General features: G+C 40.3%; 2 protein-coding genes across 2 annotated transcripts; both read right to left on the reverse strand.

The window, feature by feature from the left end:
* Nucleotides 1–1,785: 1,785 nt before the first annotated feature.
* On the reverse strand, nt 1,786–3,947 carry LOC129246923 (heat shock protein 70-like). The gene has a single exon (XM_054885668.1). It carries the CDS (start codon nt 3,828–3,830, stop codon nt 1,923–1,925), a length of 1,908 nt encoding a protein of 635 aa, XP_054741643.1. The 5' UTR covers nt 3,831–3,947; the 3' UTR covers nt 1,786–1,922.
* A 12,021-nt stretch (nt 3,948–15,968) lies between these two features.
* On the reverse strand, nt 15,969–18,156 carry LOC129247850 (heat shock protein 70). Its single transcript, XM_054887203.1, has one exon. It carries the CDS (start codon nt 17,992–17,994, stop codon nt 16,087–16,089), a length of 1,908 nt encoding a protein of 635 aa, XP_054743178.1. The 5' UTR covers nt 17,995–18,156; the 3' UTR covers nt 15,969–16,086.
* Between the last annotated feature and the right edge of the window lie 27 nt (nt 18,157–18,183).

The raw sequence follows: 18,183 nt of genomic DNA on the forward strand, positions 1-18,183 counted from the left end.
CAAAGCTTCTCCACTCATAGTCTTAAAAAGGAAATCCGTTACTTTTGCAGTTTAATCAGGATCTAACTTGTTTCGGTCATGATATGGATACAAATAATAAGCTGCTAGAGAGTAGACATTAAGCGCTTGCTCAATACGTCGTTCGTATATAGTTCTAGACATATGCTGGTAAACGTTTACAATTGTTTACATTATTTACAATTGTTTACAATGTAAGTGTAAACAATCCAAAAAATGTTGTAAACGCCCAACCCTGGTTTAAATCTCAAAAATCCCAATATCTCCCAGCCACTTATTGAATTTTCACAAACATGTAATTTCTCTTGCTTTTATTTATTTTATATTGGTGAGAGAATTGACGTCAGAGCTGTCAAAATCGCGAAAAATAAAGTAACTGTTTTGAGAAGGCGCCCCCTATGGTACTCAATTCCCTTGGATTTAATGCCCTTCAATTTGCCTTTATTACAGTACTGCACTGCGTAATTGATTTGCATATGCATATGTACAACAGTTTGCTCCGTTTTTTACTACCATATCGCACTTGTTACGCTAAAGCGTAACAACTCAAAATCTGAACATTTTCAGTAGAGATGAAAAACTGTTTCCGTAAATATTAATAACACTGTGCGACAGTGATTTTATACTTTTATGGAGACTTAGTGCAACTTGTAGGTATAGGGTATATTCAACAATGCATTATAATGCGCAACATACCATTTCAGAGTGAGCAGTGCGTTCAAAAATTCAAATATGGCAGTACTGCAAGTGCAACGCGTTCTTAAACGTCATTTTTGTATCAAAAGTCGTGCATTATTTGCCGCAAAAATTTTCACAATGCCAATAAATACGCTAGTACAATGTCTGATGAAAAGTGGGTATTTAATTATTTATTTTAGCTTTTAATACAAAAATTGATAAAAAATACGATATTTAAACTTTATTTTATTATACTTTTCTTGGTTTTAGTGATTACTTTAGTACATCGGAGATAAAATTATTGCTCAGAGTCCGACTGAGCATGGAGAACGAGTTCACGTCGGGAAGGAGGAAAAAGAGCGTGTTCTGGGCTAAGGTCGTAGATGAAGTAAAAAAAGTTAATAAAGATTTAAAAATAGATAGAAACATCGCCCAGCGAAAATTTTCTAATTTACTCATCACATATAAGCGAATAAAAAAAAGATATTAAACTTTTGATATTAAACTTTTCACAAGATATGTCCTTCTTTTAAGCTTTACACGGTTTTTTTTTCTTAAATTTAATAAAAGACTATCGGTTTTTTCCTCATATACATCGTCCATGACCAAACTTAGTAACAATTCCATTTTACTGCACAGCGCGTTCATAAATGCAACAAATCTATTTGCAATTTTTCAACAAATTTATCAGTTGCATGAATTGTCACATTGACAGTGCTGCCAGCGCTGCAAGTACTGCGCATTACAGAGAACGTTAAATATATTTAACGTTCTCTGCGCATTATTTGTAAACGCAGTATGACAGTATTGCACTGCATAATTTACTTGCACATATTTGACTCTGCTTCTTCGCAACAGCGAAATATTTACTATATCGAATGCAGAAATCTGCCGCAGTATTGCCACCGCTGCTTTTAAAGTAGCCTCAATTGAAAGAAGTACTTCCACACTACCTTTTTATTATCATCAAACGCACAATCGAGCAATGGGGTTACGCGGCTTTAATAATTCTGCTTTTACAAATAAACCCCATGCCTCCCTTTTCCTATCACACTTAAAAGACATTAAATAAAACAGATATATTTTCAATTATTAATAATTTGTTCCATGTTCTATATTTTCAGTCTTTCTGTTGTACAAACAGTTTTCTCTAGAAACTAAATAACACTCCACTAATTTCTTACAAGCTAGCCACTAAGCTACAGAGATCTATACTTAATTACATCTTAATCTACTTCCTCAACAGTGGGGCCAGTGCGTCCACTATTGAATCCACCTGCTTGTTGGCCACAAGACGCTCCTTGTCCGCCATTGTGCAATTTCGTCATAATTGGTGTGCAAAGCTTGGTCAATGTGTTCATTTTGTCTTCGTACTCTTCCTTGTCGGCCAACGTGTTCGCATCGAGCCACTTGATTGTGTCTTCACAAGCCTTCAGTGCTTCACTCTTCTCCTGGGCGTTGAGTTTATCACCAGCACCGTCTAATGCCTGCTTCACACCAAACACGTAACTCTCCAAGTTGTTTCTTGCCGCGATCTTATTGCGTTGCCGTTCATCTTCTTCGGCATAGCGCTCAGCCTCGTTGACCATACGATCGATTTCGGCTTGTGATAGACGTCCCTTGTCGTTCTTGATGGTGATGTTCTTGGCATTTCCTGAACTCATTTCTTTCGCCGAAACATTTAGAATACCATTAGCGTCCATATCAAATGTTACTTCAATCTGTGGCACTCCGCGTGGTGCTGGTGGTATTCCTGATAGATCGAAAGTGCCCAAACGATTGTTGTCCTTCGTCATGACACGTTCACCTTCATACACCTGGATTGTGACGCCCGTTTGGTTGTCGGAATATGTGGAGAATGTTTGCGTTTGTTTGCATGGAATCCGACAATTGCGTTCAATGATTTTAGCCATAACACCGCCAGCCGTTTCGATACCCAAGGAAAGTGGCGCTACATCGACCAACAGTACATCCTGAATCTCACTGCTCTTGTCTCCACTCAGAATAGCTGCTTGGATGGCTGCACCATATGCCACCGCCTCGTCCGGATTGATTGACAGATTCAGGCTCTTGCCACAGAAGAATGACTGCAATAGACTCTGCACCTTTGGAATACGTGTGGAACCACCAACTAGTACGATATCATGTATCTGGTTCTTGTCCATCTTCGCGTCATTCAACGCCTTCTCCACTGGCTCCAAGGTTTGACGGAACAAATCGGCGCACAACTCCTCGAAGCGGGCTCGCGACACTTTTGTGTAGAAGTCGATTCCTTCGAAGAGTGCATCGATTTCGATGGTGGCCTCTGTACTCGATGACAAGGTACGCTTCGCTCGCTCAGCTGCTGTACGTAGACGACGCAATGCTCTTGGATTCGAACGCAGATCTTTCTTATATTTCCGCTTGAACTCATCCGCCAAGTGGTTCACCAGTCGGTTGTCGAAATCTTCACCGCCAAGGTGAGTGTCACCAGCGGTGGCACGTACTTCAAATAGTGAACCTTCGTCTATTGTCAATATGGACACATCGAAGGTACCACCACCCAAGTCGAAAATCAGCACATTACGTTCCCCTTTGAGATTCTTGTCCAAGCCATAGGCCAAGGCGGCTGCTGTGGGTTCGTTAATGATTCTCAGCACATTCAAACCTGCAATTCGACCGGCATCCTTAGTAGCTTGCCTCTGTGCGTCATTGAAGTATGCAGGTACTGTGATGACTGCGTCCGTCACTGTTGAGCCCAGATATGCCTCAGCGGTCTCCTTCATTTTTGTCAGAACCATTGAACTAATTTCTTCTGGTGCAAATCGTTTGCTCTCTCCTTTGTATTCGACACAGACTTTCGGCTTTCCGGCCACGCTCACCACTTTAAATGGCCAATGTTTGACGTTTTCTCTGATTTTCGGGTCGTCATAATTACGTCCAATCAATCGTTTCGCGTCGAATACTGTGTTCGTTGGATTCATAGCAACCTGGTTCTTTGCTGCGTCACCAATAAGACGTTCCGAGTCTGTGAAGCCCACATAGCTGGGTGTTGTACGGTTGCCCTGGTCATTGGCTATGATCTCCACTTTGCCGTGCTGGAAGACTCCAACACAAGAGTATGTTGTTCCCAAATCAATACCAATTGCTACCATTTTGTCTTGTGTTTTGTGTTTTGCTTATTCTTATTCACTTGAAACTTTTCAATTTTAATTTTAACTCTAATAATACTTTGCAAATAATTGTATCACTGTGTTAAATACACTTTCGCTTTTGTTCGCTACAATCTCGTTATGAGTTGTTTGTAGTTTATAGTTTGCTTGTTTATTCAATAATGAAGCAAAGAGCGTTCACGACCGGTATTTATACCAAACCAGCTCTTCATCGAATATTCCCGATTCTCTTTCTCGAAATTTCTACGCCAATCCACCAGCCAGTCGTCACTTATGTGATGACTGTGTGGTTTAGGTAGGTAAATGTTGACTCTCGTTGGCCTAAATGTTGTATTGCTTATTGTGAGTTTCACCCTCTTATTGCGACTATTTACCAGAATATACATGCAATTTATGTGTTAAGAGAGAACTGTGTTCGTGTTATACAAATGAAGAGAGTATTTGACCAATGGCAGTGGGAGAATCAAAACAAAAATATATGCAATATATACATAAATATATATCTTGATACCTATAAACAGCTGTGAATTGGGATTTTGATATGCACGAAACAAAACACACATATCTACGTAAATATGTGCCGATGTATGTACATATGTATACATGTTTAGGGTGAAGTGGCTTGGCGTTGTGAAGAATCGAAAACATTCGAAGGCTGCCAATATTTACTTACACATGAGGATTACTCCACTGGTCAGAAGTCTAGAATTTTCTAAGGATGTGCAGGTACAAAAGTATAAGTTAGCCAAATACAAACTCACTGAGTTTAGTTTTGCGGCTTCCTTTATTGAGTGCTACTTTAGGACTGACTTACAATTTTCAATCTTTAACAAAAGTAAATTTGTTTACAATTAAATTCATGAATTTGTCACGTGGATGGGTCGCGTGGCTGCAGTGAGGTGTAGTAGAGCGATGTCAGCAATTTCCAGCAGGTATCTTTCTCACGGTTCGATGTCTGTTTGCGCGTGAGCGTTGTTGTTGTTTACGATTCCAGCGGGAGCGGTGTTTGGTTACTTTTATTGCGCGTGTGAACAACAAAGCGGGCACTAAATTTGTGTGATGTTAACTCTTCCACCCTCAATTTCGAGCGTCCACGTTCGATGAAGTTGGTTGAAATTGACTTGGTAAATCTTTTATTCCTATGGTAAGCGATGATGAGTTTTTATCTCTAGATTGTAGGATTGGTGGCTGATCCTGATTTTGTCGTTCACACGTAGCTGTTTTAACATTTCCAATGAAAGCACTTCTTCAATTACTTCCGAGCTGGCCATAGGTTGGAGAATCGCTGGCATTGGATGCTGATTAGCTATTTCATCTGTTGCAATTAGTTTGTTGTTTACTTGGATAGTGACATTGTGATGCCGTATTAGGAGGTCGTCGTTCACACGAATGCTTCCCTCATACTGATTAAGGAACAATATTCCGGGTGATATTTCTTCGACTGTAGGAATGTGTTGATTATTCACTACACCGCAGTTAGCGGCGCGGCTGTTCAACAATTTGAAATTCCAAATTTTTTATTTCGCTACATTTCAAAATGGATTTAAACAATATTTTGTTAATTTTTTCTCTTATTTTTACCGCTCGTATAATTAAATTTCTACAATTATCCTTTTGAGTGGTTGGCAAGAGTTCACAATATGGGCCTTTGCCCAATGAAAGGCATACTCTATATTTACTACTTCTTCCTTTAGAACTTGCATTTTAAATTTTAATTCTAGTATTAATTCAGTGACAGTGTTTGATTCATTTTTAATACTCTTAAGGATCTCATTAGTAACATTGGATAATTCGTTGATTTTTTTAACAGCTAATTTATTTATAATCAATTGATTGTTATTGTTCTCGAGTACATTATTGAGTTTGTTTGTCACTATTTCGAAATCATGTTGGTCTGGATTACCAGCTAACCATTTCCATGCGGTACCAATCGCATCTATTGCAAGTGGAAGCATCAGGAAAGACTTGGAAAGAAATTAAGCTTCTTACAAAAAACTGACCCAAATGGAGCTAGTTTATGTTGCTCTAAATTCATGTGAACTTCCAGACCAATCAAAATGCGAAATTCCGAACAAGAGATTTTGAACATGGACTTAAATAAGAGTGGAAGAATTATCCTTTTACTTTTAATTACAAATACTTATTAAAAACATCACGAACAAATTTTATTTTTCTCAACTTATCGATTTAGCACTGTTAAAACGTGTGAAGTCAGTAAAGAATATAATTTCATATTTCAGATAATTAGAATTTCAATTATTTCTCCACGACCGACAAAATGTAATTATTTATGAGTTAACAGTTAGCGGAACATAAATACATACATACATCAATAAATATGTGCTTATAAGCGTCTATTCCTTCAAAAAGTATTCAAATATTAAAGGGTCCCAAGGCGAATCTATTAAAGTTGATGTTGGTTGTTGTTGTAGCAGCATAAACATTCCCCGTGCATATACGAGGAATACTGCTGAAGTGACAGTCCTTGGCCGGATATAAATCCGGGTCGTTCCGGTTACGTAGAACCGACTGTCGTGGGAACGAAGTTGATGTTGGTAAATCAGCTGAATTGTTTTTTCTTTCACCGTGTCCGTGTGGCTGTCAGCTCAGAATGAAACAAGGCGAATTCATTATTTGTTTTCTAGTTTCCCAATACAAACAAACGTACAGAACATTGCTGTTGGTCTAGTGCCACCACCTTTATTGAATGCGCCTTGACGGGTGCCGTACGGGATGAGGAAAATATGTCTGAAATATGTATGCATGTATGTTGCTTTGTATTTGTATGCATGTATGTTTGTGTTCTGCTTCCATGCTTCTGTGTCCACTTCAATCGTTGACTCGCATTTTGTGTTGACGTCTACCACTAAAGCCAACTTCCCGAAACCTTCTGAGTATCGTTGCGGCGCTTCGTGGCGCTCAAAGTCTCTTCTAAATCTATGAAACTTGTAAACCAATCTTCCCAGAATCTAAAAAATAGTTTTCTTAAGAGTTTTCTTTTTAATAAATTTTCACGTACTTTCTAAATATAAGTAAAAGCATGATTTTAAGCAAATTTTAAATTATTAATATAATCGAGTGGTTTTTTTGGCAAATTTTTTGAGTATCATGTTGAGGAGTAGATCAGAGAGAGGGTAGATCAGAGCGCCCAAAACTGTGAATATTTTCAAACAATTTTCAAACAACATTATATCATTTGTTACATCTGTGTAAACACGTGTTTTCGGCTACTCAGTGTTTTTATTATAAATAATTGATAAATTGTGCAGTATTATCCGCAATTCTGTGCCTATTGTGATTTTGCGTGCTACCTGTCGTAACTAACACCTGTATCTATTTTTCTACACTCTGTTCCTGTTATTATGGGACCAAAAAAGTTAAACGTAGAAGTGGCATACTGTGGCAAGTGCTCTGCAATTGTCCGCGAGGGAACATCTAGTATTCAATGCACAGATTGTCGACTCTGGTTTCATCATAAATGTACCAATCTCTCAACCGCTGATTTTAGGAATCTGGCAAACCGTATTAAGAAAGGTGAAGCAGCCTGGCATTGCCATCCGTGCGAAAGTGAGGTTAGCGTCCGCACGTTCGACGATCTATTAGAGGAGGACGACAAACGGGATCCGATGGGCAATCTCGATAGTCTGCTGGATAAACACTTTGTGCGTTTCACCAAGCAGTATGAGCAAAAATTTGAGGCCTTTCGGTCCGAAATTACAAGCAATCTGGCAGACATCAGAGCAGAGGTTAGTAAGGTGTCCCAACAAAATGTTAACCTCTCCAATAAATGCTCTAAAATTGAAGACAGGTTAACGTTAGTCGAGAATAAGATTAACTCCCATGTAATCTTACCGGTATCCAATGAAGCAGTTTTCGTAGAGCTGAGCGAACGTAAACGGCGCGAGGCTAATGTCATTGCGTTCAACGTCCCTGAATCATTTAAAGCAACTGGAAAAGAGCGGCTGGAGGATGATAGATCAAGTCTTTCATCTATCCTGCCACCAGAGTTATCTTGTGACTCAACTGGCCTAAAACTTCGTAGACTGGGACGTCACACAGCAGGTCGTTCCCACCCACTACTTGTAGTTACCCCAACTGCAACGGATGCAATCACCTTACTCAAAAGTAAGCCGTGGTAACACCACGATATCTTTCAAACCGGATCTCACTCCAACACAGCAGGAATATCTGAAAAGCTTACGCTCTGACCTTGCCTCCCTTGAGAAGAATGGTGATTTGAGCAAGACAATAAAATATGTGAATGGCATACCGAAAATAGTAACAAAGAATTTTCGTTCGATCAGAGAGGAGGAGGAAAGTGACAAATCTCACCGTCTACTACCAGAATGTTCGCGGTTTACGCACAAAACTCTGTGAATTTTTCAAAGCCACGCCAATTAGTCACTACGATATCATCTGCATCACCGATGCACCCCTCTTACAACATCTATCGCAGAGATCGTAACCAGGCAACGAGTGGTTGTCAGCGTGGTGGAGGTGTGCTCATAGCTACAAAGCGGCACATTCAAGTAGAATCGATTCAAATCAAGGAGAACAATATTGAGGAACTCTTTATTAAAATTAAGATTAACAATGACAATCTTATTTTAGGCTGTGTCTATATACCGCCACATACCACGTACGAAGCCTATCACACGCACTTATCTGCTATCTCTTTTCTTTCCGATAGCTTCCAGAATGCCAGTCTATTGGTCCTTGGTGACTTCAACATGGCAAGTAGCTCACCAGAAATGAATGCACGAGATTGTTATACGACAGCTATTCTACATCCGGATGCAAGCAATGCAATCGTGTATTCAATGAGCAGGGAAACTTACTCGACCTTTGCTTCAGCAACACCGACACAATCCCGTATGGAACTGTTGCTCTGGTTCCTGAGGATAAGTATCACCCGGCCCTAGCCTGTCAGCTCAACTTCCAGCCTAGCTTAACACCGGTCGGTATCCCTAACTATGCTTTCAAGAAGGCGGACTATGCCAACTTGAATGCCTTTTTTATGAGAACCAATTGGACAGATTTATACCAGCAAAAATCTGTTGATGATAAACTGCGTTGGCTCTACAACATTATTCAGGAAGGTGTTACCCAATTCGTGCCGGTTTACTTCAGCAAACCCAGTAGATTTCCACCTTGGTTTTCTAGGGAATTAACTGAGAAAATCATCCTGAAAAAAGCAGCGCACACGCAGTATAAAAAACAGAAAACCAGGCGAAACTACACACTCTTTAGTAACCTGAGACAAGAGTGCAAAAATCTCTGCAACAAGTGTTATAATGTGTATGTTGATAGGGTAGAAGGGTCACTGAAAGGTGATACCAAAGCGTTCTAGAATTATATCAAGGATAAGAAGCGAGGAAACAGTGACATTCCAGCATCCATGGTCTGGGATAATCAATCAGCATCAAGTGGCGTAGAGATCAGTAACTTATTTGCACAGTTCTTTAAAAGCAGTTGGGCGCAATTGGCAAAAGATGGGGCCTCTCGCCTCGAGTTGTTTTCTGGCTGTATAATACCATTGTAAAGCCTATCTTGTTATATGGAGTCATAGTCTGGTGGAACTCACTAGAGAAGACGACATTGGTGAAGAAGCTGGAAAGAGTTCAGAGGTCCGCACTCATTGGAATCAGTGGGGCGCTTCGAACGACTCCTACTATGGCGCTCAACGCAATGTTAAATGTGGTACCCGTAGATATCGCAGGCAGAACTGCCGCAACACGTACCGCAATCAGACTGAGGGGCTGGAGCTATAAGCTCAATATCCCCTATGGGCACTCAAGCATCCTCAGAAACTTTGAGTTCATCCCTCTGTCAACAGACCAGTGTATACCCTCATTTAGTCCGACCGGAACATTCACCACTCACATCCCGTCAAGGGAAGAGTGGACGGGGGGCTACACTTGGGGGCAGGGCCTGGTGAACTTGTTCACGGATGGATCGAAGTTGGAAGGAAAGGTTGGCGGAGGAGTCTTTTGCGAAGGGCTCCACATCAGACTTAAATTCAGGCTACCGGACCACTGCAGTGTGTTCCAGGCAGAGGTAGCCGCAATCAAGGAGGCAGCTGATTGGCTGCTCAAATGTGTACTAACAGTCAAGAAGGTAAATATTTACTCCGATAGCCAAGCGGCAATAAGGGCCCTCGGGTCTATGACGGTGCATTCGGAATTGGTCAAGGAATGCTTGACCTCACTTTCGACTGCGTCCGAATTCTTTGACATCAGCCTCATCTGGGTTCCCGGTCACAGCGACATTGCGGGAAACTGTGAGGCGGATGAGCTGGCTAGACAAGGGACATGTGAGGTGATTTCCCCGCGGAGGGAGAAAATTGGAATCCCCCTGACTACCTGCGGTCTGCTCCTGGAAAGATGGGCATCGCGCAAACTCAGCGAGCGCTGGGAAAATGCACAAACGTGCAAAGTTGCGAAATCCTTCTGGCCACGTGTGGACCGAAGGCGCTCGGGTGAGCTTCTGAGGCTGACAAAATATCAGCTCTCCAATCTAGTGGGTTCTCTCACAGGACACAATGCGCGAGGAATGCATGCTGTGAGACTTGGAATCATCTCGAGTCCTTTCTGTGCTGGATGTATGGAGGATGAGGTGGAATCATCTCAGCACCTTCTCCTTAGCTGCCCTGCCCTGGCGGGGCTAAGATTCAGGCATCTTGGGTCTTACTTCTTTGCCACGCCTACTGAGATAGCTGGCGCTGACATTAAAAATCTGATGAGTTTCATCAGCAGCATTAAGCGGTTGACGCAAACATAGTCATCGTTCATAATCCGCACGCTCCTAACCTTCCCATCACCACCTCTCCCCGCCCTCTCCCTGCACCTCATCGGTCCTTCCCCTCTCCTCACTTCCTTGACAATGGTATCACAAAGGACGAATTTCTCTTCGTCCAAGTGTGCCCACTCCCGGGGCAACCATACTAACCTAACCTAACCTAACCTTTAAAAGCATATATGCACCGGTGTCTGACGATAGCGTAACCCTAGCACACTCACACCCTTACACGCAATCGGTGGACTTAAATGACTTCGAGGTTACCTTTGATAATGTCTTCAAGCAACTGAACTCCGTAGATCCTAGTAAAGGTGCGGGACCTGATGGCCTACCGAATGCCTTTCTTAAGAACTGCGCCATTGGTCTCTGTGAACCGCTGACACACATTTTCCAATCGTCTCTGCAGTGTGGTGTTTTTCCTACAGACTGGAAACTCTCGTACATCAGCCCCATTCATAAAGAAGGTCCAAAGAATACAGTCACGAATTATCGGCCAATCTGCATTCAGTCGGCCTTGGCTAAACTTTTTGAAAAGCTGATCCTACCGAAACTCTCTGCTGCTTTTGGTCCAATCATTACCACAAGACAACATGGTTTTATTAGTAGCCGTTCAACGTCAACTAACCTTTTCGCCTACACCAACTATCTACTGAACTCACTGAATAGCAACACCTGTGTTCATAGCATATATACTGACTTCAGAAAAGCGTTCGATCGAGTTGACCATGACATCTTGCTATACAAGCTCAGGAAATATGGCGTCTGCGGCAAAGCGTTAGACTGGCTTAGGTCATATCTAGCTGGCAGGCACTTGCAGGTCAAAGTGGATGGCCACCTATCCAATGAATATGTGGCTAACTCTGGTGTTCCGCATTCTCACCTCGGTCCGATTCTTTTCAGCATATTCGTGAATGATATTGGTAACGACCTCAACTCGGAATACCTACTCTTTGCAGACGATCTTAAAGTTTTTCGATCCATCACTAGTGTGCTGGATAGTCATCTACTACAACAGGACGTCGATAATCTCTCTGGCTGGTGTACAAGGAACAAACTGGATCTCAACTTTAAAAAGTGTGCTGTGATATGCTTCTCGAGATCGCGCACTCCCTTACCTGCAGTGTACACACTCAATGGTGATAACATAAGGGAGGTGGATGACATCAAAGACCTCGGTGTCACGATTGACACAAAACTAACTTTCCACAAGCACATAGACGGAATAACTCAGAGAGCTTTTAAGATACTCGGATTTATAACTAGGAATAGTAAGCACTTCAAGAATCCCTACTCCCTGATTTGTCTTTTCAGAACTCAAGTTCTTCCAATACTGGAGTACGGTTCCATAATCTGGTCTCCATACACTGAAGCAGGCATTACTAGACTTGAAAGAGTGCAGCGTAAGCTCTGCAAGACCTTAGCCTTCCGACATTCATCATCAACCGTTTCAGTTACAGAAGATATCTACATTCGGTACAACATCAACAGTCTACGGGCTCGCCGTCGCATAACTGATCTGGCGTTCTTCTATAAAGTGGTAAACGGTATTATTGATCCCCCGGAAGTACGCAGCTCCTTCGAGCTTGCCCCGGCTGGTCTCACTCTTAGGAATAGTCGTCTACTGAAAACAGTCGCTACTTACAAAAGCTACGTCTATCACGGCCCGTGCAAAAGAAAAGCCATCAGAGTCAACTCACTTCATGGTGTTCTCGATTTCTATGGTGGAACCTACGATACTTTTCTGCGAAATGCCAAAAATATCATCCTATAGATATTTCTCAAGAACCGTCTGTCCCGTATTCTTTATCATTGTATTACTTACCAGCCCTCTATAAATTCTGATTCTGTACCCTCTTTTTATTTGTATGTATATTGCCAATTGGCGTTTGTTAAATAAATAAATAAATAAATAAATGTTGACAAAAGAAATACTACATGTTGAAATTTAAAATCCGTCTCAATTTTACTCTTCTGTGTCCAAATCGTTAATTGGATGGTGGTAGACGAAGAAGAAGTACTGTCACTCCAGCAATATTCCCCGTACATGTATGCGGAATGTTTATGCGGCTGGGACAACAACAACAACAATACCTTTCCTCGACCGGACATTTCTTTACTTGTATTTATAAATATAACTTAATTGTATAGTTTTGCATTGAGAACCCATGAAATGCTACACAGTGCGGTGGATATTACGAATAGGAATCAAAATAAAACAAAAAATATAAATATGTACCTACTTACACAGATGCATGCATATCAATCGCTAAGTCTATGGATTAAACATATGTGTATATATGTCATATATATAAATGCATTCAAATTGCAAACTAAGAGAAGAGAACATTGATGAAAAATCATATGTGAAATAAACGTTCTTTGCTAAGAGCTAGGACCAGTTGCTTGATTTTCTCACATCTACAACGAACTAGTAGCGGCATACACACATACTTATGTACATAAATACATGTATTTGAATATAGTTGGATGAGTAATGAAGAGAGTAGTTGCGCTCTGTTAGTTATTTTTTTACTTAAATGTGAGGCAAAAATTAGGTAGAGTTCAACAGACTTTCGTTTTAATGGCGAATACCAATGTACCAATTATTTCAATTTTTGTTTAATGACCGCGCAAGCAACTTAGAATAGATTACAATTAGTAAAAAAAATTGAGAGACAACGGCAAAATATCCAATTTGTTCTAATTTGGCACCGGTAACAGTTGCTTGAATTAAAACTCCTACTCCCATTACACTATTGCCCGTTAACGTATGAAAGTTAGTTTCTTTTACATATGTATGTACATAAGTTTTATGTGGAAGAATTTTCGAGAATGTAACTTATGCTTTGTGTAATTCGTGCCAATTTCCTTTCATATACAGACATACATACATACTTGTCTAACGAAGGCCTATTGAAGGCCGAGTAAAATTTGTGCATAGAGAGTAAGAACAATTTTAAAGAGTTGTAATCTATTTACTATCGTTGCCTTGTGCAAGCCTGTATATCCGTAGATAGGTTGCGATTCATTGCTTTACACAACTAGTGTGTGTGTGTATATGTATGTGTGTGCATAATATTTAGATAATTTTGCTTTATTTTGGTTCCTATTCATAACATACTTTGCACTATTGAAGTACAAAAATATATGTAATTATGTATATCGTACTATTATTATTTTTGGATATTAAATATCCATATCTTACGAAGACTCATTGCGATTAAAAGGTGTATTTCCGCAGTTACCAAAATATGTATGTAACTACTTTTAATAATCGCACTAGTAACCCTATCAAAAGCGAAAACCCCAACAATTGGTATTTTTTTCTATTCGATGAAAATGTGAACCACCATTTGGATAGAAACCAAGAATGTTGCGACTTCCTTCGACATGAGAAAATGCTATTTCAATATGGTTCTAAGTAAATTAAAAGAGTTGCTGACGTGTCGAAGGTTTTTCATCTTCTCCACCAAGCAATAAACTTGGCTTTATGATAATGCATAAACGCAAAAAATAATTGATTTAAATTTTCTACCGAAATTCGGGTGCACAACTTCCTTTTATTTTCAAAGAAGTAAGTAAACGTCAGCTATTTTCTTACTGCTACCACTTAAAGTATCGGTGACAGAATTAGCTGGCCGCAATGGTGAGCAGAATACAGAAAGCAGTAGAAGTTGCCAGCAAATTTATTTATCGGTAGCAAAATGTTTATTTGTGCAGAATAGACCTCTTCCCAAATCAGCTGTCACCAAATTAACAAATCATTTTTTTATGAAACAAATTTGATTGATTTAAAAAATATACGAAGTTTTTGCATCATATACAATATTTTTATTTTTAAAACCTTGACATATCGAAATTCTCATTCCATAGTTGGCTTTTGGAGCATAAACAATATTTTTATTAGAACTGCCTTTGATGAGCTTAATTACAGCATTTTCGGTATAATAATTCAATAAATTCAATAAAGAATTCATAAATAGCACAAGAAAATTAAAAAAAAAGTCTAATGCAAGAATACATTAAAAACATTGAAGCCGTGCCTGGATAGCAGACTACAACCTATTTTAAGGTGTCGCCAATGATTCGGTGGTGGTCTTCATTTTGCACCCTCTTACTATTAATTTCCAATTTTTTGTAATTCTGGATGTGTTTATTATTGACGCCGTCTTATTTTTATTTATTAAAAAAGTATTCCTTTTCTCAATCAGGCTCTTTTTGGTGTAAATCCATGATTTTTTTTACGATAGAAAACCCACCCCTGCATCGTGTGATAAAAAGCGTCGTTTTAATACTAAAGTGAGAGGACTTTATAATTGCAACATTTCGACTTTTTTTAGTTAGCATTTACCTGAGGGGAAAATTACAGCTACATGTGCAACATCACGCATTTTATCAACAAAATATTGACCATCTATTGCTCATCACTACCAAAGTAAATGTAAAAGAAAAACATTTCACTACGCATTTGAGATGGAGGATGAAAAGTAAATGAATTTTTTTAAATGATATATTAAAGTTTATTTATTATTTTTATCATGTATAGAGCTTTAAAATAAAAATTTTATTTGAAAAAGAAATCGATTCTGTCATGCAAAATTTATTCTCCGAATAAAATTTTATTAAAAAACGTCAACGTACGTACATTTTAATTTCACATTAAATATCAAAATTAAATGGGTCAAAGTTTCCATTCGTCTTTCTACAATATAGCAGCAGGAGCTGTGTTCGTACAGTAAGAATTGTAACAAAAATTTTCGCTGGTGAGATGGAATGGAAGAGTAAGTTGAATATCGTTTTTAGCGCACAAAAAGTTCAAATCGAACGTTATTTGGTCTAAGATTTCATATTATCAATCCAGTTCGGCGCAAAATCAGTCCTCGACAGGCCATCAAAAATGTAACAGGGTCGGATTATTGCTGTAATTATTGGGCGCGGCGAATACACACAGAGTACCAGATTACTAGGTGAGCCTCGACAAAAGAATACCTACCAAGTTGTCACCTACGGGCTTATTTGTAAATGCAGTATGACAGTATTGCACTGCATAATTTACTTGCATAAACAGCGAAATATTTACTGCATCGACTGCAAAAATCTGCCGCAGTATTGCCACCGCTGCTATTCGAATAGTCTCAACTCAAAGAAGTACTTCCACACTACCTTTCTATTATCATCAAACGCACAATCGAACAATGGGGTTACGCGGCTTAATAATTCTTCTTTTACAAATAAACCCCATGCCTCCCTTTTCCTATCACACCCAAGAGACATTAAATAAAACAGATATATTTTCAATTATTAATAATATAATTTGTTCCATGTTCTATATTTTCAGTCTTTCTGTTGTACAAACAGTTTTCTCTAGAAACTAAATAACACTCCACTAATTTCTTACAAGCTAGCCACTAAGCTACAGAGATCTATACTTAATTACATCTTAATCTACTTCCTCAACAGTGGGGCCAGTGCGTCCACTATTGAATCCACCTGCTTGTTGGCCACAAGACGCTCCTTGTCCGCCATTGTGCAATTTCGTCATAATTGGTGTACAAAGCTTGGTCAATGTGTTCATTTTGTCTTCGTACTCTTCCTTGTCGGCCAACGTGTTCGCATCGAGCCACTTGATTGTGTCTTCACAAGCCTTCAGTGCTTCACTCTTCTCCTGGGCGTTGAGTTTATCACCAGCACCGTCTAATGCCTGCTTCACACCAAACACGTAACTCTCCAAGTTGTTTCTTGCCGCGATCTTATTGCGTTGCCGTTCATCTTCTTCGGCATAGCGCTCAGCCTCGTTGACCATACGATCGATTTCGGCTTGTGATAGACGTCCCTTGTCGTTCTTGATGGTGATGTTCTTGGCATTTCCTGAACTCATTTCTTTCGCCGAAACATTTAGAATACCATTAGCGTCCATATCAAATGTTACTTCAATCTGTGGCACTCCGCGTGGTGCTGGTGGTATTCCTGATAGATCGAAAGTGCCCAAACGATTGTTGTCCTTCGTCATGACACGTTCACCTTCATACACCTGGATTGTGACGCCCGTTTGGTTGTCGGAATATGTGGAGAATGTTTGCGTTTGTTTGCATGGAATCCGACAATTGCGTTCAATGATTTTAGCCATAACACCGCCAGCCGTTTCGATACCCAAGGAAAGTGGCGCTACATCGACCAACAGTACATCCTGAATCTCACTGCTCTTGTCTCCACTCAGAATAGCTGCTTGGATGGCTGCACCATATGCCACCGCCTCGTCCGGATTGATTGACAGATTCAGGCTCTTGCCACAGAAGAATGACTGCAATAGACTCTGCACCTTTGGAATACGTGTGGAACCACCAACTAGTACGATATCATGTATCTGGTTCTTGTCCATCTTCGCGTCATTCAACGCCTTCTCCACTGGCTCCAAGGTTTGACGGAACAAATCGGCGCACAACTCCTCGAAGCGGGCTCGCGACACTTTTGTGTAGAAGTCGATTCCTTCGAAGAGTGCATCGATTTCGATGGTGGCCTCTGTACTCGATGACAAGGTACGCTTCGCTCGCTCAGCTGCTGTACGTAGACGACGCAATGCTCTTGGATTCGAACGCAGATCTTTCTTATATTTCCGCTTGAACTCATCCGCCAAGTGGTTCACCAGTCGGTTGTCGAAATCTTCACCGCCAAGGTGAGTGTCACCAGCGGTGGCACGTACTTCAAATAGTGAACCTTCGTCTATTGTCAATATGGACACATCGAAGGTACCACCACCCAAGTCGAAAATCAGCACATTACGTTCCCCTTTGAGATTCTTGTCCAAGCCATAGGCCAAGGCGGCTGCTGTGGGTTCGTTAATGATTCTCAGCACATTCAAACCTGCAATTCGACCGGCATCCTTAGTAGCTTGCCTCTGTGCGTCATTGAAGTATGCAGGTACTGTGATGACTGCGTCCGTCACTGTTGAGCCCAGATATGCCTCAGCGGTCTCCTTCATTTTTGTCAGAACCATTGAACTAATTTCTTCTGGTGCAAATCGTTTGCTCTCTCCTTTGTATTCGACACAGACTTTCGGCTTTCCGGCCACGCTTACCACTTTAAATGGCCAATGTTTAACGTCTTCTCTGATTTTCGGGTCGTCATAATTACGTCCAATCAATCGCTTCGCGTCGAATACTGTGTTCGTTGGATTCATAGCAACCTGGTTCTTTGCTGCGTCACCAATAAGACGTTCGGAGTCTGTGAAGCCCACATAGCTGGGTGTTGTACGGTTGCCCTGGTCATTGGCTATGATCTCCACTTTGCCGTGCTGGAAGACTCCAACACAAGAGTATGTTGTTCCCAAATCAATACCAATTGCTACCATTTTGTCTTGTGTTTTGTGTTTTGCTTATTCTTATTCACTTGAAACTTTTCAATTTTAATTTTAACTCTAATAATACTTTGCAAATAATTGTATCACTGTGTTAAATACACTTTCGCTTTTGTTTGCTACAATCTCGTTATGAGTTGTTTGTAGTTTATAGTTTGCTTGTTTATTCAATAATGAAGCAAA

This window comes from Anastrepha obliqua, chromosome 5 (assembly GCF_027943255.1).
Source record: "Anastrepha obliqua isolate idAnaObli1 chromosome 5, idAnaObli1_1.0, whole genome shotgun sequence".
Taxonomy (NCBI): Eukaryota; Metazoa; Arthropoda; class Insecta; order Diptera; family Tephritidae; genus Anastrepha; species Anastrepha obliqua.